This window comes from Zonotrichia leucophrys, chromosome 2 (assembly GCF_028769735.1).
Source record: "Zonotrichia leucophrys gambelii isolate GWCS_2022_RI chromosome 2, RI_Zleu_2.0, whole genome shotgun sequence".
NCBI classification, from domain to species: domain Eukaryota; kingdom Metazoa; phylum Chordata; class Aves; order Passeriformes; family Passerellidae; genus Zonotrichia; species Zonotrichia leucophrys.
The window spans coordinates 6398344-6423310 of NC_088171.1; the positions used below are offsets into that span (position 1 = coordinate 6398344).

Here is a 24967-nt window from a genome sequence, read left to right on the forward strand (position 1 = left end):
GACAGACAGACCTCGGCTGGTCGGAGAAAGAATTTTATAGATAAGAAACAATAAACAAGAACTGAAGAGTTGAACTTGAGAACAAGAACTGAAGAGTTCTGACTCCTTCAATCACTGGGCTGGGAAAAGACTTTCTAATGCATCTCAGGGTCACTCTGACCAGCAAAGACTCCAAGAAGAAGAAAAGTTAGGCCACCTGAGAAGAGTTTTACAAGGCCCAAGCCAAGGGGAGCGAGTCCCTGACCTCAATGATGTCCACGTGGCCGTAGGGAGGCTTGCGGTGCCGATACATCCAGAAGGCCAGCAGGATGGCCATGGACAGCACGGCGATGGGCAGCAGCGAGTACACCAGGATGTTCAGCAGCGACGGCGTCGGAGGCGGCGGCTCGTAGATGACTGTGGGAAAAAAACATGGTAAGAGAGGGAAAAGGAGCTTCAGGAATGCAGCAGCACTGCCAGCTGCACATCCAGAGGCGACCAAACCCCATGTGTCCCTCCAATCCACGGCTGATATCATCCACTCCTATGATGATAGCCACAAGGTTCAAAATCATCTTTACAGCTTGATTCATACTGATGGACAAACCTTTTTCCTCTGTGTTTATGGTCTTTAGTCATATTTACACTGGGGCTCAGCAAAGTAAGGCTTCCAATGCTACATGGACCACTTTTGGTGTTGGATGGGATGGCTGGCCAAGCTCTAGCTCCACAGATGAAAAATATCCCCCATGGTAATTGTAAAGGGGTATGACTAGGTGCTGAAAACAAAACTAAGGTAAAAATACACCAAGAATCCACATCTTTATACACAAGGTGATAGGGAGTGACATCTGGAGTTTTGTCTTTGTTTTGTTCAAGCCCAAAAATGCTGAATTTGATGCAAAAATCCATTTGTATAGAACCAAGAATTTCCAGTTCTTGGGGTTCAAAGGATGCTTCAGGAAGGAATTTGGTCCAAACACCCCATCCATCAGAGGGATTTATAATGAATGGTGAAAGATGTGGAGGAATGGTTTTCAGTATTGGCCAAGTGTCTACTGGCAAACTGACCAAAGAAGTTGAAAATGTTCAGGACTTGAATGAGTTAAACAAATGGTATCTAAGCCTAATGCATTGGCTAAGGTTACCCAAATGTTGGGCTTTGGCTGATCAACGGGCAAAACTGCATTGTTGAGGGCAAACATGCCATAAACATGCCATCATTCAACTCTGTGTTCACAGTTCTTGTATGCAAAGCAACAGCATTCACAAGGCTCCATGGTTTTCTCCATAGAAGTAATGTTACTAATGGAGTTACAATGGCCCAAACCACACTTTGCAAGCTGAGCCTCCATCTGACCTTTATTTAAGCTAGGTATTTCTTGTTGGGATACATAAAAGCAGAACACTTCCTCCTCTTAACCCTTCCAAATGTATTAAGACAGCATGAAATCCCTTGCAGCATTGCTTTACCTTTCACAGTGATTGACAAGTTGTCAGTTTTTAGTAAAATGCTGCAGGAGCCACAATCAAATGCACTATTCCCACAGTAGTTCTTGTTCCAAATTACATCAGTGCAGTTGAGACACAAACAATGGGAATACTAAATGGAGCCATGTTGCTATGTTGGAGACAGGGAAGGAAAAAATAGCAAGACTTGCCAAATTAAACAAAAAACTGTGAGAAAAAGAATATTTGCTACTAGGTTGCTACGGGTACGTTAATAACAGGAGATAATATAACCCATGTAAACAATTAAAAACCTATCAGGACAGCCCAGGAAAATCTGATAAAAGTCTATTGGAACATCTCAGTAAATGTAGATAGCTCAAACCAACCTAAGGAAACGATTCACCTGTTTTAATAGTTTTTATTGAATGATACTTTAAATATTATACATCTAAAAGAATCGTTGTTTTCCTATTAGCCTCTGAAGAAGGTCCTGCTATTACTTTTCTTCCTTGATGCATATCCACAGACTCTGAAAGCTGACACACACCCTTTCCCTTTCAATCCCCAGACCAACAAAACAGAATCAAATGCAAAAATCCCAGATGCTCAAGGTATCTGGAAACTCATGACCTGTGAATTTAATGTTAAACACCACCTGAGAGTCTGAGGCTCAATCCATGCTTTGTAAATCACTCTGCTCTCTTCCCCTTGTGTTTGTTGATTTTGTTTTGTAACATCCTGCAGTGAACTGTCCACCATGAAGAAAACCTAACCTTACTGATGGTATTCAAAGTGTTGGTACAGCCTTAGCTGTAGAGTGGAACAAGCAATTCTTAAAGAACTGTAGCAAAAGGATTTCTGACTTCATAACCAAAACATCCAACAACTCAATGTTGATTATGAAGATGAATCAGGGGAGGTTTAGGACAAATATTAGGAGAAAGTTCTTCACCCACAGGGTGGTTGGGCACTGGAACAGGGTCCCCATGGAAGTGGTGACAGCACCAAGCTCAGAGCTCAAGGAGCATTTAAACAACACTCTCAGGCACAAGGTGTGGATCTTGGGGGTTTCCTGTGCAGGGCCAGGAGTTGGACTCAATGATCCTTGTGATTCCCTCCCAACTCAGGACATTCTATGTTTCTATTCAAGTCCTTGGGAAATGTGTCAAGAGAAACAGCCCCCAACTCCCCATGCTCCCAGTCACTCACCTTCTGGGCCGGTGACTTCAGGCAAGTGGGTAAATTTCTCATTGCAATAGTTGCCCTCGCAGCAGCAGAAAAACACCTGAGGGTTTTCTTCTGTGGCCACACACTCCTGCCTGCACCAGGGAGGGACAGACATGGAATGAAGGGGAGAGAAAAACATTGTCAGCCAACTCCTGCCTTTGGGAGCCAATCTGCCCCAAATTGTCCTCTCCACACACCTTTTCCTGCAGCTGCACTGCACAGATCAGCAGTCTCCACTTATGGAGAACAACTTGGCACTCAAACACCCCAGTGGATAGCAAAGACCCTTGAAAAGACTGCAAAGGAAACAAATGCTTCCATATGTACTGAGGGCATTAGATGGTGAGTAATAAATAACAGCCGCTGCTGCTAACAGAATGAGAAGGAGAAAAACGACAGAGAGACGCCTCAGTCCCTGAGCAGTGACTTTCCCACAGCCCATATGAACGCTGCCAGGGCAGAGAAGTATTTGATGATGCAATTAAAGATTGTGCCATAAAGCACACACGACAAGGGCTGAGCTAAGGCTGCTCCCACAGCCTTGAGCATCACCAGCCCTGCACACTCGAAGGGCACCAGAAGCAGCAGCCACAGCCTTGCTGCAGCAGGAGAGAGCTGCAGGTCTGAGGTCATGCAGTGACAGCTCAAGGTAGTGGCTTTAAACTGGAGGAGGGTTTCTCTTTCAGTTCAAAGCCATTAGGGCTGGATATTGTACCTAATATCCAACCTTAATTCCTCAGGTTTAGGTTGGATATTAGGTATAAATTCTTTACTGTGAGAGTAGTGAGGCACTGGAACAGGTTGTCCAGAGAAGCTGTGGATGCCTCATCCCTGGAAGTGTTACAAGGCTAGGTTGGATGGGACTTGGATCATCCTTGGGCCTGTGGAATGCATCCCTTCCCATGGCAGGGGGCTGGAACTACATGATCTTTCAAAGTCCCTTCCAACCCCAACCATTTGAGGCTCCTATGATTCTCATTTCATCTCTATAGTTTTTAAGTTTAATTTTCAAGTGCTGTCTCCTTCATAAAAAGCTTATTTCTGCACAAAAACCTTTAAGAAAATCAGGTTGCAGCTCTCATTTTCTGCCTTTGCCTCTTATCCAGGTACTACTACAGCCTTCCCAGCACTGAGATTTCCTTCCACATTGTACAAGGCCTTAGGGAACTTCCATGGATCAAACCAACTCCACTTCCCCACATCCTCCCTCTCCCCACAGATCAATGCCAAAAGAGATGTGCAGTGATTTTTGCAGTACTTTACCTGTCATTTCTTTCTGTTTCCTCAATGCTGCTTCCCTTCCCTGCCACCTTTTGCTGTGCTATGCTCTGGTTTTAGTTATTATGCTTGCAGAGCTGCTCTCCACAGAGAACTGTATCAAACTATTTCCTGAAGCCCAGCTAAATTATATGCATAACTTCCTTCCCTCGACCACTTGGAGGAAGTAGCAAAACAATCATAAGCGTTTGACATTATTACTCATTTCTGAACCCATGCCAAGCCTTCCTTTCTGTGTTATCACTGACATACTGCCACGAGAAGAATGGAAAGGGCTCCCTTCAATCCTAGCCCTGGATAGTTTTCAGTGCTTTTCTCCCTTTCTGGGGGAAAAAATGGCTATAGCCAAACTGTCTCCTCCAAGGTCTCAGCTGGGAAGCACTTGGTTTGTTTTTCAGGCTCTGATTTTTTTCAACTTCAAAGCAAAAAAGCAGCCATTTGACTTATTCAAATGAACAAAGATGTTTCAACAAGTTAAACAGCGTTTCCAGATGCTTTTGTGAAATCAGATAACAAGCCCTTTGGATTTAACAGCATCAGTGTTGGAGCCTTCAATAGAAAACACATCCTTTGCTAAATCTGTTGGTTAAAAAAATCAAGCTAATGAGTGAAAACAGCCTGCTCCACATCTGCAGTTCATTATCCCTGTCTCTGAGTGAAGCCATCCAGGTATGTATGACATGTTACACTTAGCAAATATTACAGCTGAGGCAGAGGGAGAGAATGACACATTTTTCTGTGGCAGGGAGGGCACTTTTCAGAGAGGTTCACGTGCTCTGCAGGGGAATGTGAGCATGACCTCTCCAGCAGGGCTGTGTAAATAAAGGAGAGCGCACAAGTCGATTTTTAAACACTACCTTTTCCCTATAACCTTAAATGTACATGTGCCACGTTCTTGTTTCCTCAAGATAAAGAACAGAGTAAGGAGCTGTCACCCTCAACGTCCCAACCCTTCCACTCCAAAATTTTTCCACATTCTGGTGACAAAGGAGGCAGCACTTGGCACATCCCAGCACGTGCTGCTCCAAAAGCAGCTGCAGCAGCCAGAACAGGACCATGCCCTGCATCCAGGGACACAAAATACAGGTGCATCTGCCAAGGATGCTTCCAGAAACTCGGCATTCAAAGGTGCCAGAGACACAAAGGGCATCAGCACAGCACAACTGATCAAAAAATCATCTTCTTAGCCATTTTTGCCACCTTGGGATGCAAAACTGCCTGCATGGAAGTCTGCCAAGGGCACTCAAGGGAAGAGAAAAAATGAAAAGAACTGCATTTAAAGAGGGTTTGTTCCTTTATGTAATTAAAGCTAACCTTTATTCCAAATGTTGCTTTTGATATTTGTACTGTTTTTTAATTCTCAGAAGGGCTTTTAGCTTTGCCCTGGAGCTTGTGGCTTTGAAAAGTCAGGCAGTGGAATACTGGATGCTCAATTCCAGGGCTGCAAAAGGCTGGTGAGGAGCCCTGGAAACTTTTTACCATTGTAACAGAGCAACACATTATGACAGAGTTTAAGAAACACTACATCCCTGCAGAGACACTCAGTGACAATACAAGTGTCACTGGATATGAGAGCAGGCACTGAAAGGAGAAATCTGTTTACAGTAAACACTTCTGCTTGCAAGTAGGAAACTCCAGTGACCTTCTATTCTCAGAAGAATCGGCATTAAGATGACTAATGGGCCAAGGAGGATTGATTTATTGGGAAAGAATAAAAATTTAACTATATATAGAGCCTGGCTACTCAATTGGCAAGGGAATAGGTGTGGTAGGAAAGTAACTCTGGAGCTAATAATAGAACAAAGATGAGGAACAACTTACAGCCGAGATAAGCCAAGACAGCAGGCACAAAAGCAGGGGAAGTGTACAGCACCAAAGGGAGAAAACACTGCAGCCATGGCACAAATCTAGCTCCAGCTTAACCCCAGCTTAGCAGCTGATCTTCCTAAAACTTTCAGAATGAGACACTACAAAGATGCACAACAGAGAATTGCACAAAGGTGAGATCGACCCACATCAGTGCTATATCAAGGGAAATCCTTGAATTTTATGTAGGCTAATCCTTATTGAAAGGGCTGGGCTTGGCTTGGTTGGTTGGTCATTGGTTTGGGTTTTTTTAACAAAAACCCTGAGCTCAGAGCTACTCAACATTGTCCTTTTCAACTACAAAACTTCATAGGGCCGTTTTCTTTAGCTGTTATTCTTTTCCCCTTTGTAGAAGTGCATCAAGGGAAGTGAGAAAAGACTAGTTAATTTTCCCAGCTATTTAATGAGGCTGGAGCCTTCACTCTACAAAACCTCACTCCTTTTCAGCTTGCTACAAGCAGTGACACACAAACTCACATTGCTTTTGCTCTCCACTCCTCTTCACCCAGCCAAAGACCAGTGGAACTTTTTGCAACATCACAAACGTCAGAATATCTCAACCCCTAACCACCCCCAGATATCTGTGCTTTTCTAGACAGCTCCAAATGATTCCAAGTTTTCACTTCTATCACCAAATGCTCCTGGAAGAACATATTGCTCTTCATTCGATGGTACAGGACAGGTTTTTCAAAGAATGCCAGAATTATCAAAGCTTTGCTAGGGGAAAAAACAAACAAAACAAAACACAACACAAAACCCCTGAAAAAAGTGATTTTTGCAGCTTCTATTTAAAAAGTCAAAGCAGATAAGTGACAATTCTGAGAGCTGCTTTTGCCAATTAACTTGGACTTGCCTTCTTTCCCTCTATGCAAAAAATCACAAGCTTTTACACTTAGAGGGTCGATTAAACCTGCATTTGGATAAACCATCTGGGCTCTTACCTGTCATAGCAGTTGAAGTCATCCAACCAGCAGCCTTTCTTCACCAGCTCGATGGAGCCTGAGTTGTTTCTCCAGGAGGCATAGCAGTGCAGCCGCTTGTCCTTCTCCCCCTCGCAGCGCTCCACGCCGCTCTGGTTGGTCTTCTCCAGCTCCCAGTTGGCATTGTAGTAGATGCACTCCCTTGTCTCTGCCTCCCCGTGGCCTGGCCCTGAAAAATCAAGCCCCAAGAACATTCAGGTAAAGTCAGAAATAGGGAATTGTATGGCTTTGTTTTAGGTGATGCCTGCATTTGATTCCCTAGGAGCTTCAGCACAGTGTGGAGATTACTCTTCTCTAGGATGAGGTGGGAGATGGAGAGGTCAGGTTTGCCTCAGGTCATGGCAAAGTCAAGAGCCAAGCTGAGACCTTCCCAGATCTCCCCTGGGCAATGCTTCAACCCTAGGACTCTAAAACAGGGGATGCACGAGGCAATGCATGCCCATGAATGTCTAACCACAGAAACATTGTTTAGCAAAGACAACCTGCCAGGGTGCTACTTGATGCTTGCTGGGATGTCATGCAGTGGAGTTACTCTCTCTCTGCACCACTACTTTGGGAAACACCACCTAAAAAAGAACAGTTTCTTCCATGGATGTAACTGAGAACAGGGAATATTCATCCTGCACAGGTGGGCCAGACCAGTGGCCATTCCTCACTTAGATCCTGGTTCAGGCTTATTTGAGTAAGACTCCATATGATAAGTGCCATGTTTTTGGCTGCATTTGACATGGCTCATGGTGCTTCTCCACCCAAGCAAGACCTTCAGCAACAGAAAATTCTGTTCCCCAAACAACACTGGCCACCCCAAATGCATCCTTGGCCACCACAAACAAAGGAGTCTCCATAGCCTGTGGGTCTTCCCTCCTTTGGAGCCTTGTACCAAAGGACTGTGGAGCTCGTACTGCCCCCAAGGAAACAATTCCCCCATAGCCACCGTGTGGAAGAACTGAAATACAACTGCAGACACATCCACTAAAACCAGAGTCAAATAAGGGAACACTGATATTTGCAGGTGACCTGTTCTGTCCTAAACCTTAGAAATCTTCTCTTCATCTGGAAATATTCTGCTTTGTGGCATTTTGAGGATTAGTTTAAAAGAGAACGAAGAATGAAACAAACACACGTCTTGTAAGCAGACAAACACAAAAGACATCCTGAGCCCTGTACCATGATGATTCTGTAAATCCTGAAATGCCCTGCAGCCATCTCTCCTTGGGATTACCCAACCTAAGGTAAGGTCAGGCCTGGCCATTATTTTGATGGATTGCAATCATGGAAAATGTAGGTGTCTCAATAAAATGTGTTGACAGCTGGGTAGAAAACACAAATAGGTCCCGCAGGATGGTGAAACAAAAGTGCTGTGCTCCCAAAATAGCCAGACCTCTGTGAAACCTAGAACTAAATTTCTAGCTAGAAAACCACAGTTCTGAATAAACTAGGGGTGGTGGGTCTAACCTGCTCCCAATGCCAACACCTGGACTCAGCAATGAGTAATTTTCATGGCACAGAGCAAACTCATCACACTAGCAAAATCTCTTTGCAAGCTGCTGAGGTGTTCAATCCTTCAATAACACTTTTTAGGAAGACTGGTTGATCTGCATCGTGGGAGAGACTGCAAGGGAATAAGGGTATGAGAATGTCATAAAGCTGACGCCTGAAACTGGAAATTATATTCAAAGCACACACGAACAAGAGCTCAATTTCAATAGCACCTGCAGGTTTTATCAGCTCTTGCAAAGCTCCATCAGAGTTTTCCTCTGACAAGTTGCTTACAATAATGAAAACAACCTACCAATATCCCTCAACACAGAACAATGTCAATATTGACACTCCTTGTTAAAGCCTTGATATTTGTTCTCTTGATACTTACACCGTGCTTCTTTAGGGCAGATTAAGCATTTTTGCTAAATACTGGTTAAATCAGCAGGAAAGCAAAAGAGCTTTCTCTTGTGTGTGGGGGTGGAGGGCAATATTTTTTTACTTATAAAGGAAATAATAAATATCTTAACTGCATAGAATGATAGGATGGTTTGGGTTGGAAAGGATTTTTCAAGGTCATTTAGTCCAATATCCCTGCAATGAGCAGGGACATCTTCAACTAGACCAGGTTGCTCAAAGCCCCATTCAAACTTGAATACTTCTAGAGCCACCACCTCTGTGGACAACCTGGGCTAGAGTTTTACCATCCTTATTGTAATAAATCATATGGCTTCCAGCTGGTACCTGACACCTAATCCTCACTTATCATCTTCTTCTCCACTCCTGGAAATTCACTTTGTAATATCATTTTTATCATCCCAAACTGAATATGGCTTTTGATCAAGACAGAAATTTCCTCTCCCTCCCCAACTCCGTCTCCCAGCAAGCTGGAAGGTTTAATGAACAATTTCACTGGAAAGCAGCCCCAAAATCTAATCCTAGCTCAGCCACCATCATCTGCAACCTCAGGCAATATTGTGTAGCCTCTGTCTTCCCCACCATAAACAACAGCCAATGCGATGCACAGAGCCGCGGTGCGATTTGATATTTCCACTGTGCTTTGGAAAGGGAATGTGGAAAAGATGTGAAGCAGGAGCTGTATCAGCTCTGGGACCAGCAAACCAAGGCTGCTAAATCCTGTGTTGAGCCCAGGCTCCCTTCCCCCAAGACAGTTGTCTTTTCTGGAACAAGTTTCAGCTGAAGAGTAAGAGCTGCTTGCAAACACGCAAACCCAACTCTGCAAACAGCGACCGCGCCAGGAAAAAGGCCTTTCCCAGTTTTCCCCCCGCTGTTAAAGTTTAGATGATTTGAATAAAAGCATGCATAAAGTTTGAGATGACTAAATAGATGTATGCTTTCTTTATAACAGCTCCTAAGGATGCTTGCATTAAGGAGACACTTTAAAAACCTGTGTGTTTGTTACCTGCTCTCAGATCTCTTTAAAAGCCATTTGGTAGGATCCTCGCCCCGCTGGGTGCTCACGACTGCAAGAAACCCTTCTGTTTGTACCCAAGATGGTCTCAGCAGGAAGGGGCACGGCTCCAGGTCTGGGTATTAATTTACCTGCTGCTTTAGCTCATCAAGAAACACTCACACCTTGCTCTGTAATGGATCACGCAGAGACCAAAGTTTGCAGCTAACTGCCTGCTCTGCACTCGCTGCGGTAAAATCCTCGCTCAACAGAGGGAGGGGGAGTCAAAACAGGGGCTTGTCCCTTTGAGAGAGAAAGGTGGCGACTAAGAGAAGGAAATCTGAGCTTTACTCATCCATCCCCAGAGAGCTGTGTAGATTTTTGTGCCTCCTCTTCCCCCAGTGAGCAATGGATACCCCACCGTAGGTCTGTAAGAAACACTGAGGTGGACATTAGGTAACGGTTTTAAATGAAAAAAATATTTAGATTTGATATAAGGATGAAATATTTTTCTCAATGAGGGTGATAAAACACTGGAACAGGCTGCCCAGGGAGGTGGTAGATGCCTCATCTCTGGAAACTCTGAGCAACCTGGTGTCGTTGAAGATGTCTCAGCTGCAGGGGAGTTGGACTAGATGGATGGACTAGATGCCCTTTAAAGGTTCATGCCAGCCCAAATCATATGCCATGATTCTACCAAGTGACAAAGGCATGGATAACCACGTCCTGCTTCTCATTTCAAGTTGCAAGAAGAATCAGAGGGTGTTCCCCCAAGATATGGGCAGGAAGCACTTGTCTCCCTCCACTGGACACAGCTGATGCATCAGCACAACAAGGATTTGACTGGGATCCCCTGTGCCCCCAGCAGTACAACCTGGCTCAAGAGAAGTCTTGTACCAAACCTGAGCATCTGACAAGAGTGACACCATTCATTTTGGCCAAAAGGGCCTTTCCTGAAACAAAAGTCTTTCAGTGCGGTCACAAGCCACAGCTTGAGACAGGTTAAAGGGGTCCTCTCCCTCATAGCAGTATTGGTACATAGAAAAGCTCCTGAGTGCCTTCATTTGGTGGCACTGCCTGGTAACATCCTGCTCATGCGGGATGGCAAATAAACATCCCAGAGAACTGCTCAACTTTTGGCAAAAAATCAATGGGACTTGGGTGCAACGAGATACAAAACCTTTGCTAAGCAAGTGTTTGAAGATCACTGTTGGAACCTGGTCTCATTCATTGGGCCTCCATTGTTCTCCTCCCTAAGCCTCTTCCTCCAGCCACAATGCAAAATTTGGGGGAAAAAAGTTGCAAAGCAGAAGCATATGTGTAGGGCACAAGCATGGATATAGGGCAGGAGCATGGACATGGGGCAGGAGCATGGATACAGGGCAGGAGCACAGCATCCCCAGCACTGCATCCCACTCTCAGCCCCAGCTCTCTCCATGGAAAAGAGCCTCGTGCCAGCCAAGCAAAAACAATCAACTTTTTAATATCACCATCCACAAATAGTCATTTAAGCAATAAAGCCTGAAGTCCTGTTTGAAATCAAAGTCTAAGGAAGAATCAGACTTTGCAGGAGCAGATGGGTTTCTGGCATCCCACTGCATCCACCCAGCTCTTCGGGGATGACGCAGCGTGGCTTGTCCCTGAACAAAAGCTGCACAGAAATACCTTTACACAAAATACCAAGCCTAAATAACTCCCATACATCACACAGGCAGAGGGAGGCTACCCACCATCACCCACTTTTGGGGTGGAAATCAACTTTTTGACCTCAGTCCTGAGGAGCTGTCATTATGCTGATTCCCCTGGGTCAATTTGCTGCTCCAAATGACTGCAGCATCACTGGGTTTCTGCCAAGCAAGACCCCCAGCACCCATCTGAGGCACATAATGATGGGAAGAGCAGTCGAAGCACCAGGCGACATGGGAAGACCTCTCGCCTCTACTTGGGAGTTACAAGGCACAGAGGGAGCTCATTAAAAAAAGATCCTCGTGAACTGAAGGACTTCAGCCTGCTGAGACATGGGACCTTGTTGCTGATCTGAGACTAAACCCTGCTCTCCTAATTTGGAGTCGCTGACAGATCACTGAGGCTGTATCATTATCCAACAGCTTCTAAATTATAGCCAAGATCCAGTGTAGCAACTTCCAGGTCTAGGTGTTAGCAGTTGCCAGGCTCCTAACTCATAATTAGATACATAGGGAATATCTTCCCCAAGGCTGAAGGCTGCTATAAATCTCAGCTCTTTATCTCTGCCTGTCCCCTTTTGAAAACCTAAAATGAAAGTATATAGGAAAAGATGGGATGTGTCAAAATAGTCTGCATAAACACTGAGTGATTTACCAGACAGTCTGTTTGCCTGACTGTCAAAACCACAGGGCTTTCTATATGAAGCAGTGTATGCAAGTGAAGTTATTTGCAAACACTTCGTTATGTCCCTATATAGCTATTTGTGCATGTAATTTTATAATATAAAACGGCAGAGATTGTGCACTGAATTGGGGTAATTGCCCTCTAATTTGGAGGGTAATTGCATGCAGCAATTAAGCAACTGCGGATGCATTCTTGCACGTGCCATTATGGAAGTCGGGCCCTTTGTTTGAGGTTTGGGTTTGCTTTCAAGAGCTCTCCCCCAAACCATGGCAGGGATGAGCAGAGCTGGGGAATCAGGAGCTGCTGGGAGCTCACCTTGCAGGGCAGCATCTGCTGGGATGAGCCACTCACCCCCTTCCCTTTAGGGGATGCTGAACCAGCTGCCTCCAAACCCACAGCTGCATTTTGGCACAGCCTTCAGTGGGGGACCACAATCTCAGCATGTGTGGAGCACTTTCAGAGGCACTGGTGGGGAGGGAAAGGCAGGGAAAGAGGGCTGCTGCCTCCCTCTGCCAGACACCTGCCCAGAAATCACGTGCAGGACTGCAAATGAAAGAATTTCAAATAGTTGTTGCTAGAAATTCAAAATCAAGCCAGATTGAAGAAGGCTTGCAACTGGGAATGTTTGGAGAGAGACCACCCAGTTGCATCTCTCCAAAACGAATGTGAGATTTCTGAGCCTTGCTCCAGCACTTATTCCCCAAGCAGGGTGATTTCATTCCTGCTGTACTTACATAATAGGGGCTAAATACATTTTTAGGCAAAGCATCAAACTCGTGATGACATCTGTGGTTAAGCACGTAACTGCACATGAGGATTTGGAGACTTGTTGCTTTTATCCTCCTGTTCTTTCACAAAAGTCTTTAAACAGCAGAGCAGAAACAAGTCCCTGTGACTCTGCAGAGCATTTTTCTCAAGCCAAAACTTCACTCCACCTTTGGGGACCTCAATGGCCACGTTTTGTCCAGGCAGAGATGCCCCATCCAACCAGCTGGATGCAAGGATGGTTAATTAGAAGGATTTATTCCTGCAAAATGTTTTGGTTCCTAAAACAGATTGGGTAAATCTGGGCACAGGCAGCACAGAGGAAGCAAAGGTGCAATGCCAAGGGAAGATATTACTTGGAATTTTGTTTCCTGTCAATAGATTTGGCTTATCCCACAGTAAAAGAGCTCCAAGTTTTTGAGTCAATCAATGGCTGTTAATCTATTATCTCAGCATATATTGCCATGGAAACCTGCAATGATGCCATTGACAACTACTCTCGAAAGGACAGGAGGCTTTAAGACATTTTCTTTTAAAATTAAAAAAGGAACTTTAATATTAAGAAATACATCCTCCCTGCTCACCAGGGATGACAACTCAGGGCTTCTATATTCACACCATGACTCACACTTCACAGCTTCCACGGACATCTGTGTAGCAACCCCTCCCCAAATATATCTCTTTTTTAACTTGGGTTTTAAGTCAGTAAACGATAACAAGAAAATTATTCCAAAGAATTAGATCTTCATTAGAATTTCCCCCCCCCAAACAGACTTCAAAACCTGTTTTATAAAATGTAAGGAGTGTGTTTTAGGAGTTATTACTACCAGCTCAGGGAAAGCATGGTTTCATAGGTTTCATTTCAATGGTTTCATTTTTCTGAATAATTTCCCTGGTATTTTAAGTCAAACAGAATGGGTAGGACAAGGACCTGGAGAAGGATATGGAGCATCCCAGCTCCTCACAAAGCCACAAAATCAGGCAGACCCTACAGAGGGAGGATGGAGCAGAGTGAAATGACAGCAATACTCAGCTGAGTGAAATATTGAGTGTCCACACACACATGCCTGCACACAGAGCTGATGAGAGTAATCTCCTGGCCCAGAGGGGAGGATCACTCAGGAAAAGGTTCAGTAAATCATTCCTCTGGCCAGGCAGAGTGATCCAAGGAGGTTTGGCCAGGTTGCTGGCTGGCCTGGTGTGCAGCAGGACAGAAACGTTGCCAGCAGTTAATCAATTTTTGGAAGCAGAGCATTTTTGACTTGAACTCAGAGGGTCACTTCTATATTTTATTTAAAGAAGAGATCATTTTAGTTATCCATTAGAAAAATTCTATTTTGTATCATTTCAGTTAAGGACAAAGCCAAAAATGTAATTACATTTCTCCCTTCACATCACTAACTGTATCTGTCTCCCCCAAAAAGGTTTTAGTTCTTTAATAAAACCATCAGGGAGATCAATCAAAAGCATTTAATGCCGTGGTGCTTTTGCAGTTCATGTTTAAATGCACTTTGGGTCACAAACGAGGCAATTTGGACAGCAGAGCTCAAACCAGATTAGTAATAACACACAAAAAAGGCCTAATTCCTAATTTATTTTTCTTTTTTCTTTTTTTTTTTTTGCACAGATACATACTCCTCCTCAGCTACACCCAAGAGAATGAAATCAAAATCAAGGCAGCCCTGACAAGCACGAAGTGACAGATCCAAAAAGGGCAGTGCTGCAGCCTGTGCATGGCATGGGGTGCAGGAGAAGCTGCAGATCCCATCCAAACCCCCAGAGCTGCTCCCTGTCCATGTGTGACCAGCCCTGAGGATGCCACCCCAGGCAGCATCTCTGGAATGATGCTCCTCCATCCCCCCTGTTCACCTCCAGGCTTCCTTTGCACCACAGAGGAATTCCATAAAGGAGAGGTTGTGTTTCCTCCCCCAGACCACGAGTTTCCAAACAGGCATAAAGTTATTAAAATTTTTATGGTTTTTTTTTTCCTTGAGTTTGAGGTGTGCATTTATAAAAGCATTAAGCAGGCCATTTATTTGGCTTGTGACAGCAGTGACTACTCTTTGGCATGAAAAATGGCCCCTTGTGGGCTGAGCACTCTGCACACACAAGCTACCAGCAAAGTGTCTCAGCAGCCAAACTTTGCAGCCTCTGAAACAGAAAATATTAGAGCTTAATTGCAAGATTAAGGTATTTCTAACTGCACTCCTGAAAATCAAACAGAGGGCAAGTCTTGACCAGATTCCACAAATCACTAACTAAAATATGCAGCAAGTTCTGAAATGACATTTAGAACACAATCATTTGTTCTCTCCATTCTCCTTGGGAGCCAGCATGGGGTCTGCAAAGAGCATGGGAGGAGAAGTGAAATCACAAACGTTCATAAATATTTTCCCCACACACAGTGAAGTTTTGAAAAGCTTTCAAAGCAAGCCTGGAAAATTAATTTCCTTCCAGGCAGAGGAATGATGGTAAGGGAGCATCTCCTGGTGGAGTGCAGAGGTTTAAGGAACAGCAATAATCATGTGGTGATGCCTTTCCCAGCTTTGTCACGTGCATCTGCTCCATCCCACTGTCCTCACCAGCCTGTGACACTGCCACCAGCAGAAATGCTTTGCAGAGCTGATTTTTAAGGTCTTCTCCAGGGAGAGAGTGAGGTGTGTCCAACACAGCACGGCACACCTGGCAAGCCACAGAGAGCTTTGGTACCACAACAGCAGCACCTCAATTCATAATCTACACAGGGTCCTCTGAGATTTATCAGCAGGGACATTTCAAATATGCTTTAAAATCTGCTGAGTCTACTAAGATTGGGCCCCAAGTGCTTTTCTATTGATTCTGCTTGACATTTCCAAATACCACAATTCCAAATTTAATTCACTGGTAATTGGAAAAACTGTAATGCATGTAAATGGACAAGAAGATGTGGGAAGTCCAAAAGGTCAAGCATCAGGAAAACGTGTCCCCAAGAACTAAATGATGCTTGTTTGTGTTCCTGTCACCCTCTTCTACTTGAATAATCAAAGCTTGGAGCTGAGCAGTTTTCTCAGCAGGATGGAGGAAGAAAGGCAATAAAAACCACAACCACTCTAAACCATGGAACCGGTTCAAAAATCCCTGTTTAAAACTCCATCACTGACCAGAATCCAAACACACCATAGAGATGAGTCACTTCATCAGCAGATTACATGAGCAAGTGGGAAACTCAAGGAAGAATTAATTTGAAAATGCTCTCAGTAGATAGAATAAGATTATCTCTACCTAGAAATCAGGTTTCTAAGATTTCTGCTACATCACAGCTTCTCCTTGCCAGCCAGTTGAAGGGGAGGCAGAGAGAAAATCTTGTAGATGTCTAAGTTCAAACCTCAGATCCAGCATGATGATGGATGGTTGTTGGCAGGTGCCAACTGGGGCATCATCTTTACTGACCTGAGAGAACCAAATTTCTCCTTCAGAGGAACCAAGGGCTTCAGTGACAAGAAATGGTGCAGGAGCATGCAGGGGATGCTTGCCCAGTCCTTTGCAAAGAGCCCTGAGCTGCAGCAAAGCTTGAGGGTTCACTGGGTTGATGGGGAATCTTTGCCCCTTTTGGGCAAAGACCATTCATATGCTATACAAAATACACTATGACAAAATCCTCATATTTCTTCATGTTCTAGAGAATAAACATGCACATTTTAGCTGCCACTCTCACCTGCATTTCCCCCCAGCATCTGAGCAATCACTGATCGTCTGACACCCTGGTGTGTTTCAGCTCAAAGATAAGAGCACAAAAAATGCAGAAAAAAATCATAATTTATGGCCAGTTTTACACTGATGAAGGACCAGCATCCATTCCCACATCCCAAACAGAGATTCCTCCATCCAGCCCACAGCAGCACATGTGAAAACACTTGATAATTCCTTGGTGCAAGCAACATCTTTTGCATCACGCTCTAGACCTTCAGACCATCCAAGGTTTGCAGAAGAAACCACTGATTTTTAAAATGCTCTTTCCCCAGCTTACACTGGTATATGAAGAGTTAACAAGCCAGCAGAAGCCAGCCCTAAAGCAGAAGGGAGGCAGGAAAAAAGCAAGTTTCTGGCCCTTGAAATCACAAACTAGCCTTAAGCCCTCCAAAAGGAAGTGAAGACATTCCTAAAATTCCTCGAGGATGAGAAGCAAGTTGCCAGCCAAATCAGAAGTCCATTTCTCCAGTCTTTATCCTTTTAATGGCAAATCCCACCTGAGCAATTTTAAGAGCCTCTTTTACAATGGAATTTTCTCCCAGGTGGCTACAGCACATCTAGGATTTGTCTCATGTTTACAGAAATGCACCTTTCTCCTCTGGGTCTACTGAAAAAAGCTGCTGTCAAACGACCTGAGGAAGGAATGCAGCACAACTCAATAGCATCCTGCAATTTCCAGTGATTGTTTCTCTTACAATAATGAAAGGCACGCTAGAAATGTCTGGATAACTGCAGTGATTCTCCAAAGACAAGTTATAAAAGAGATGCTGAAGAGATTTTATGTAAAGGGGCATGGGGGGAAATAAAGTCACCTATTAGCTTTTATTTTGATTACATTCATTAAGCAGCATCCAGATCCCACTTTGAAATAAAAATTATTTTGAGCAGATTGTCCCAGGAAGTTGAAATTCTGCCTGTTTCACAGGTGGGAAGCAATAAAATAACCGTGTGCTGTGGGACAGGTCTTTTCCTTCCTGGTTTTCTCACACCAGAGGAAGACTAAAACACTAAATAAGAGTGTGCACATGGAGTGAAAGAATGACTTACCCTCCATCCACATCCAAGCTTTCTGCATGACCTGAGCTCTACAGCTCCAGCCCGAAATCTGGGTACATTCCCTTCCAGTCCAACTTTCTATTTGGATGCCATTTAGTTCCCATGGTGATCAGGCCCCAATATTCCATAAAAGAGCATAAAGTAATATTCTAAGTTTCAGCACAGAACTCTCAATTTCCTGACCCTGGGCAGGTGGGGATCTCCACTAGCACCATCTCTGATGCTGCTCCCACATATTTAGATGCTGATGTCTGTGAATGAGGAGATGAGGGTGCCCTTGTCTGGGCACTTTCAGAAACACCATGAATATTTAGAGGGATTTATCACTGGAAATACAATAAGAATCCAAGACAAGAGAAGACTCCAGGGAGATCTTACTGCAGCCTTTCAGTGTACAAAGGAGGTTTACAAGAAATGTGGGAGAAGACTTCTTATCGAGGCCTGTAGTCATAGGACAAGGAGAAATAGTTTTAAAATTAAAGATGTTGAGTATAAATTAGGAAGAAATTCTTTCCTGAGTGGGTGGTAAGGCACTGCAGAGAAAATGTGGATGCCCCATCCCTGGAAGTGTTCAAGACCACTTTGGATGGGATATGGAACAACTTGGTCAATGGAAGGTGTCCCTACCCATGATGGGGGGTTGGAACAAAAGGATCTTTAAAGGTCCCTTCCAACCCAAATCTTTCAAATTCTCCTCCATAACCTGTTACAAAATCATTTTAGGCTGCAGTCAAACCCTTTCCTTTTGCCTCAAGAGCTTCATCAGCAAGATGCAATAATCACTTGTTTTGCTCCATGTGCTTCAGTTGAGAGATGGGAGAGGAATGTGCACACAGAGGACTGGCAGCTGTAGAGACATGAGCAAACTACAGCCCTGAACACATCTTTTCACTGCCTCCCCTTGCTCAGATTTACCTGGAGACACAGGCATGCAAAGTCCCCAATAAAAAGATACCTTCTGTGACATTACTGTACACTCCTGCTAATCAGCAGGAACAGAAATGGAAGACATGCCACCAGTAAATTCCATTTTTCACTAAAGAAAATAAAGAATTCCAAGGCAATGTGAGAAGCTTCACAGTGACAGCAGCCAGTTGAGCAATAAAACCACTAATCTCCCCACTAGGTTGGGGCACATGGATCCCAGGGCTCTTCAGCCAATTTCCCTGAACTTTGGTAAGGCGTTGCAGCCATCTGGAAAGAGCAAACAGAACTTTTGATAACTTTTTGGAAGGTGCAGCACCATCTGTTTCCACACCAACAAGCAAGTGAACACACCTGCCCCAGGCAAGGCAGCAGCACAGATAAAGGAACCCCTCCACCTTTATATCTCTCTTTGGGAACAAAGAAAAGACCAGAGGAAAGTGTCAGCCCAAGCTGCTTGTATGTATTTTCCATGGGCATCATGTCGCAGTTCAAGCTTTTCAATATAAATACTTTAGTACAGGATTCACTTTCTTTAATACAATAAGCCCAGGAAAACATAACCTGCTGTTCTGGCTATAGCCTGGGAGCTCTGGTGAGCACTAAGAGATGCACTTTTCTTTGTGCTGAATGAAAACCAGAGAATAAAACTGCTGATCAACCTCCTCCATCTCTATAAGGCTTTGCAAGAGTGAGGCAACTGCTGAAGAGTGAAACAAGTAATGAAGGATGGAACAAGTGGTAAACAACAAGTGATGAAGGGTGAACCACTCACAGCTGGTGGATCAGGCTCAAAGCACATCTGGAGAAGGCATTTCCAAACCCAAAGGGCAGCTGATGTGGGGAACCCCTTCTCAGAAGATTTCCCATATTGTTTTAAGAAGAACTACAGGCATTCGCTTGCTCTGCTGTTCCTCCCCTGTCACGTTTCAGCAAAAGGAGGAGTCAGACCACCAGGCTGGGTGGGCTTTTGTTCTGGCCTAGTCTGGCCACTGTCCAGTTCCTACACTAAATATCATCAACCTAAAAACATCATTTAAAAATAATTCAAATGCTGAAAGACCCAAGCAGCTACTGACCAACCAAATGCACTATGCCACTGACTGCAACTTTGCTCCTGATTTCCATCCCCACCCATCCAGCCAGCCTGCATTTCTTTTCATGTTGGGATTTGAGAAACCCAATCCCCCTGAACAACTGCCCTGAGCCCAGAAGTGCCATTTGGAGCTGACAGCTGCTGAGAGAAGAACACAAAGCCCTCTTCCTGCCAGAGTCCTTCCCTGATACCCTTGCAACCATTTCCCAATAGACAGAGATTTTGCACAGGCTTTTTATCTCTTTGCTGGTATTTTCCATCTTAACAAGTTTTTAATGTTTCATGTAGCAAGGATGCCCCTGCCATTTAAAGAGGGAAGCATGCAGTAGTAATTATTCATTAAAAACACATCATAAGTGACCTTTACACTGAAGCAGAGGAAGCCACGTGCCTGCCTGGCTGTATTCTGGCAGGGCCAGGAGTTTCAAAGGGAGCAAATATTTTCATGCAGGATAGCCAGCCTAAGCTATCTTGAAAAGATGCCTCATTCTTGAGAAAACAAAAACTGTTTAAAACATCTCAGATTAAGTATCCTCGAGTCAATATACAGTTTGAAAAATCTAAGTGGAAAGGAGAAGTCACCATAGTGCTTGGTCCAAGCTGGCATCTCAGCATAGTGAAAAATTAACATTTTGTCTTCCTTGCTATAGAAAATACAATTTCTAAACAGGACAACTAATGGGACTAGCTGTCTCACCATTAACTATGAAGAATATTGGTGTTTCTACTGCAAAGTAATTCTACAGATTGAATCAAAATCCAAGGCTCACCTACAAGCCTTGCAGCAAGAGCTGGAGCCCTTTGTTTGCAGCAGCTGTTTTAGTGGGATATGCAGGTTAGTTTTGCTCATACAAGCCACACATCCCTAATGCAGCAAAAATATAAACCCAGGTTTTGCAGAAGGAGGTGATGTAGCTCTTTTATTCCTGGAAGGGGATGAGTCCCATCTCTGGGTTGTATTTCAGGCATGCATGTAGGAAGCAGAGCATCATACAAGCAAGTGAGAAGCAGAGCCAACACACACACAGAATCCAGGCACCAGAATCATTTGCAAAGCAAAACTCACGTACATCACTTTATGCATGATTACATTTTCAAAAGCAAGAAGTGTTAGGAAATATTTTTGAAGACAGTCAGTAATGTTTGGCAGGAATCGCTGACTCAAGCCCTTGATCCGCCCGTTTAGCTGATGACTGGAAAACAGCCCTGGCTGTGTTTATTCTTTAGACAAAGTCCAGCTAAAAATGCATCCAGGCTTTAATAATCTGCGTAACAATGACCTCAAAACCCCAAATACAACACTGCATTGCATGCAGGTTTCCCAAGCATTGTCAGGGCTCACACCCAGCTCTCTGCTTTGGATGCACAGTCTCCCAACACGGCGTTTTCATCTTCAGACCACTCTTGGAAGTAATGCACTATTTCATTTCCATTTGCATTTCAATATGGCCCCAAGGGCTTTACATACATCTGGTCCTCACTGTGTTAAGATTCTTCCCAAACACCATATTGCCTAAAGATGGTGAGACAAAGGATGTGCTGCATTTTGAGCAACCTCACGCGCGGGCTCTCGGCCAGAACAGTGAACAGAGCATCCTGCATCCTACTCTGTTTCACTCTGCAGGTCTCCATGCCAGCTCTGCTTTACAAACAGCAGCAAATGTCACCATCCCAGTTATCTCAGGTGGGGAGAGCCAGAGGAGGAGGCACAGCTCCAAGCTCAAGGTTATACATCGAGTCGGGAACGAGCCACCAGGAATATTTGACTCATCCATGTCAGAAGATCCCAAACTTTCCATGTTACCTAAACAACAAGAGCCTGAGAGAAGGCACTATAACAGGTCTGCTGTGCACAGTTTGGGAACTACAGATCTCACACACAGGCTGGGAGCTTTTTATCCATCACCTTGCTGTAAATGCTTCCCTCTTTTCCCCGACACAGCCCAACCCAGCAGCAGTTTTGCTCCCATCACGCATGTCACCTTCACTGGGAGAGGACTTCATATATTTTTAAGACATTCATCCTTTTGTACAGCATTATTATTCAGGATCTGTGAGCTCTTCCAGAGGGTGAAATCCTGCTTTTCTTCCTAGACTGAGGAGTATTTTTATCCATGCTTTCAGTGTCTCCCGCCCCAGCGCTGGCCCTAATTCCCCTGGCACACCCACCATCCTGGGGCTGAGCACAGGCAGGGATGATAAATGAGACCAAGTGCCTCAGACCAGCCACGAGGCTGATTAACCCTCTCCTCTCCTCAGAGAGCTCAGGTTGAACACACCAATTTTGCTTGTGCCATGCAGTGGGGAGATTGTCCCTCCTGCCCAGAACAGGGTCAGCATCTGGCTGCTGGTAAGCAGAGAATGCAGACACAGGAGGATCCTCAGACCCATTTTAAAACCATCTCAAAATAGGGTGCTGCCTCTCAGTCGAGCCAGCAGCACCAGCCTTGCCAAGATGCTGAAGCTCTCACTCCTCACATGGGTGTTCACTCCTCCCCAAGCACCCAGCCCTTGCCAGGCTCCAGCTGCTGAGCATCATTTTGGCACAGGTGTCTCCAGCAAGGAGCAGAACACTCTTACCTCTCCCTCTGTAAAATAAATATATAATTTGTTTTTGAAGCAAGGACACATATCAAAGTGCACAGGATGCAGCACAGTGACTCATGCAAGCAGCAAAGTAGAAACTTGGCTGCATCCCTGCCCGCACAGGGCATTCTGCATCTCTTCCTATAATTAGTCCTTCAAATGCTAGAGGGGAAAGGAACAAATTCAAAGAGGTTTTACTTCCCAATTATTCACATATTTCCAAATCAAATGGTTGTCTGTCAGAGAGCAACATGCCATTGCCCTAGGATATCAAAATGCAAACTGAAAAGTCTCTCCAGGAACAGGATTTGCTTTCATTACATTTATATCACCTAATTCATTTTAAGATTATATATAATTAGTCTCTCCCTCCCTTCCCCACCCCAATCCAATATACTCTCCCAAGCAATTTCAGAACATGCCACACATGCCAATGGCACTTCTAAGGCAGCAGTCTCTTGCCTTTCAAACAATACATGGAATTTTAATTTATTTTTTTAGCACTTTCTTTCTTTGAATTGCCAAATCTTTCAGGTGTGCATCAGTATTTTTATTTTAATTTTTTTCTTTTGGAAGGAAACACCTCTAAGGAACTTTTTATCTTTCCTCATTTGCCTTCTGACAGAGATTTCAGTCTGCCATCCCTAATGTTTCACAGCCATTTTCCATCACCATCAGACTTGTGTGCTACCTTCATTTGAATATCTCCATTTTCATTTTAAATCCTCCTGATTCCACAGGTAAACTTGCAGTAAGGTTTAATTGAGAGAAAGCCAAAGTGCCTGGATCACTTCCCCACCAACACATTATTACAGCATTGCTCCCAGCAAGGATGCAATTTCCCTGAATCATGGAATGGTTTGGGCTGGAAGGGCCCTTAAAAATGTTCTCATTCCAATCCCCTGAAATGGGCAGAGACATCTTTCACTAGAGAAGATTGTTAGAGCCTAGTTCAGCCTGGCCTTGAGTGCTTCCAGGGGTGTGAAATAGAAAAAAGAGAGAGGGAGCCCCCTGATCCTGTAAAAACTGCCAGCAAGCACATGAGGAAAGTCTGGAGACAGGCAAGGGTATCCTGACCAGCTGTGAATAGAAAATAATTATTTCATTATTGTTAATCTCCTAATAGGGAAGGAGGAGGATCTTTTCCCATGAGGAAGAGAGAGAGATGGTGTTTGCTGTTGCTTCCTGCTCTGCTGAGATTTCCCTGAATTTAGGGGGGAAATCACATCAACCATCAACCACTGTAGCACAGATGACGTTGGGGATGGATGAAAAGCATCCCATTTCTACCAGAGGTGAAACAGCACATTATCAAATACAAGGAGTGTCACAGCTGTCATCCCCAAGCACTTGTTGGGTTTAAATGAGATGAAATCCAGCGTTCCCCTATGGCAAGAAGATGCCACAGGGGTGTGATAAGTCCAGAATCCCACAGCATTTTACTGCTTTGCACTTTCAGTCACAGCCCTGTACCTCTTCTCTCTTTTGGAACAATGGATTTTTGATTTCTTAAGCAACAAAGCGGGGAAATCAGTTTTGAGAGCTTCTTCCATTTGCAAAAGCCAATTTAGACAAAACCCCAAAAAGTCAAGGGGTATTTCACTCAGTTTCCACAAGTCCTTGACCCTGGGAGGCTGGAACTTGGATCAGCTGTTTGGCACCAGGGCTTTGAGCACCTCTAAATGACCAAGAGAAAAACACCAGAGTTGTTAATTCGGTTAACTCAGAGCCCTAAAAGTAACACCAGAGTGAAGATGAGCTCATTTTATCACAATAAAGGTGAAGACAACCTCAAAGGAAGGAGCTGCTCTGTGCTGAAATGGGGACCAGCACCAGCAGGCAGGGTTGGTTGTCTGGATGTATAAACACTCAAAGCAAAAAAAGCATCACAATCCCCCAAGAAAAGAGAAGGCAAGAAAGACAATAAAAGGAAAAAAAAAAAAAAAACCATCATTATTTAACTCTATCAAGGAGAAAATGTGGCATCCTGCACTGCTTCCAAACAGAGGGCCCAGGAGTCTAAAATAACAACAGCTCTGAGTGTGAGGACATTGGGGACAATGAGCCTGCCTGGCTGCAAAGGCAGCGAGAGGATGAGGAGGCAGCCTGGTGGGGAAACTTCTGCTGTGTGAAGGCCCCTGAATGCACCTCAATCCCTGTGAGCTGGGAACTCCTCTCCCTGCCCCAGAATCTGCCCAAGGGGGTCAGGGATGGGCATCTCTGGTCTGGCATTGTCCACATGGGCAGACAAGAACCAAGAGAGGAGGTTGATGGAGGGGTGAGGCAGCCCAGCTTAGGCACATTAAAAGGGGAAAGTACAGTGATAACTTACACCCACCACAGATTTAGGTGGGGTTTTTAGCCTAATGAGTTCCCAGAACCACTTTGAAAAATTCCTCATCTCATCACATGACCCTCAGTGCCAACGAGTCCTGCAGAGCCACCTGTGACAGAGCTGCCTAACTCAGAACAGGCTCATGCCACCACCCCATAATATGCTGCTTTGCAAGGAATTTTCATTAATCTTGCTGCTTTTTAAACACTGATCAAGATCAGGAGCACCAGCTCCCATTTCTGTTTTTTCAACTGGTTTTACTTCTTATTCTCCAACACTAAAACCACTTGCTCCCCTCACTTCAATCCCCCACTAAGTCCCAGCATCTTATTTCCAGATTTACTCAAGTTTTTTAACAAGCTGCACACCTTTAACTGGGAAGCAAAAATGCTGTTTGTTATCCCTCCCTCCTGGCTGATCCTCAGGTATGACTG

The 24967-nt window shown here is 44.4% G+C and overlaps 1 protein-coding gene across 1 annotated transcript in view; it reads right to left on the minus strand.

Moving 5' to 3' along the window:
- ACVR2B (activin A receptor type 2B) overlaps positions 1-24967 on the minus strand; it is a 103990-nt gene that overhangs the window by 15548 nt on the left and 63475 nt on the right. The window contains exons 2-4 of the mRNA XM_064703853.1: positions 6744-6951; positions 2641-2750; positions 245-396 (exon numbers count right to left, since the gene is read on the minus strand). Of these exons, the coding sequence (XP_064559923.1) occupies positions 245-396; positions 2641-2750; positions 6744-6951 (470 nt within the window). The remainder of the gene's footprint in view (positions 1-244; positions 397-2640; positions 2751-6743; positions 6952-24967) is intronic.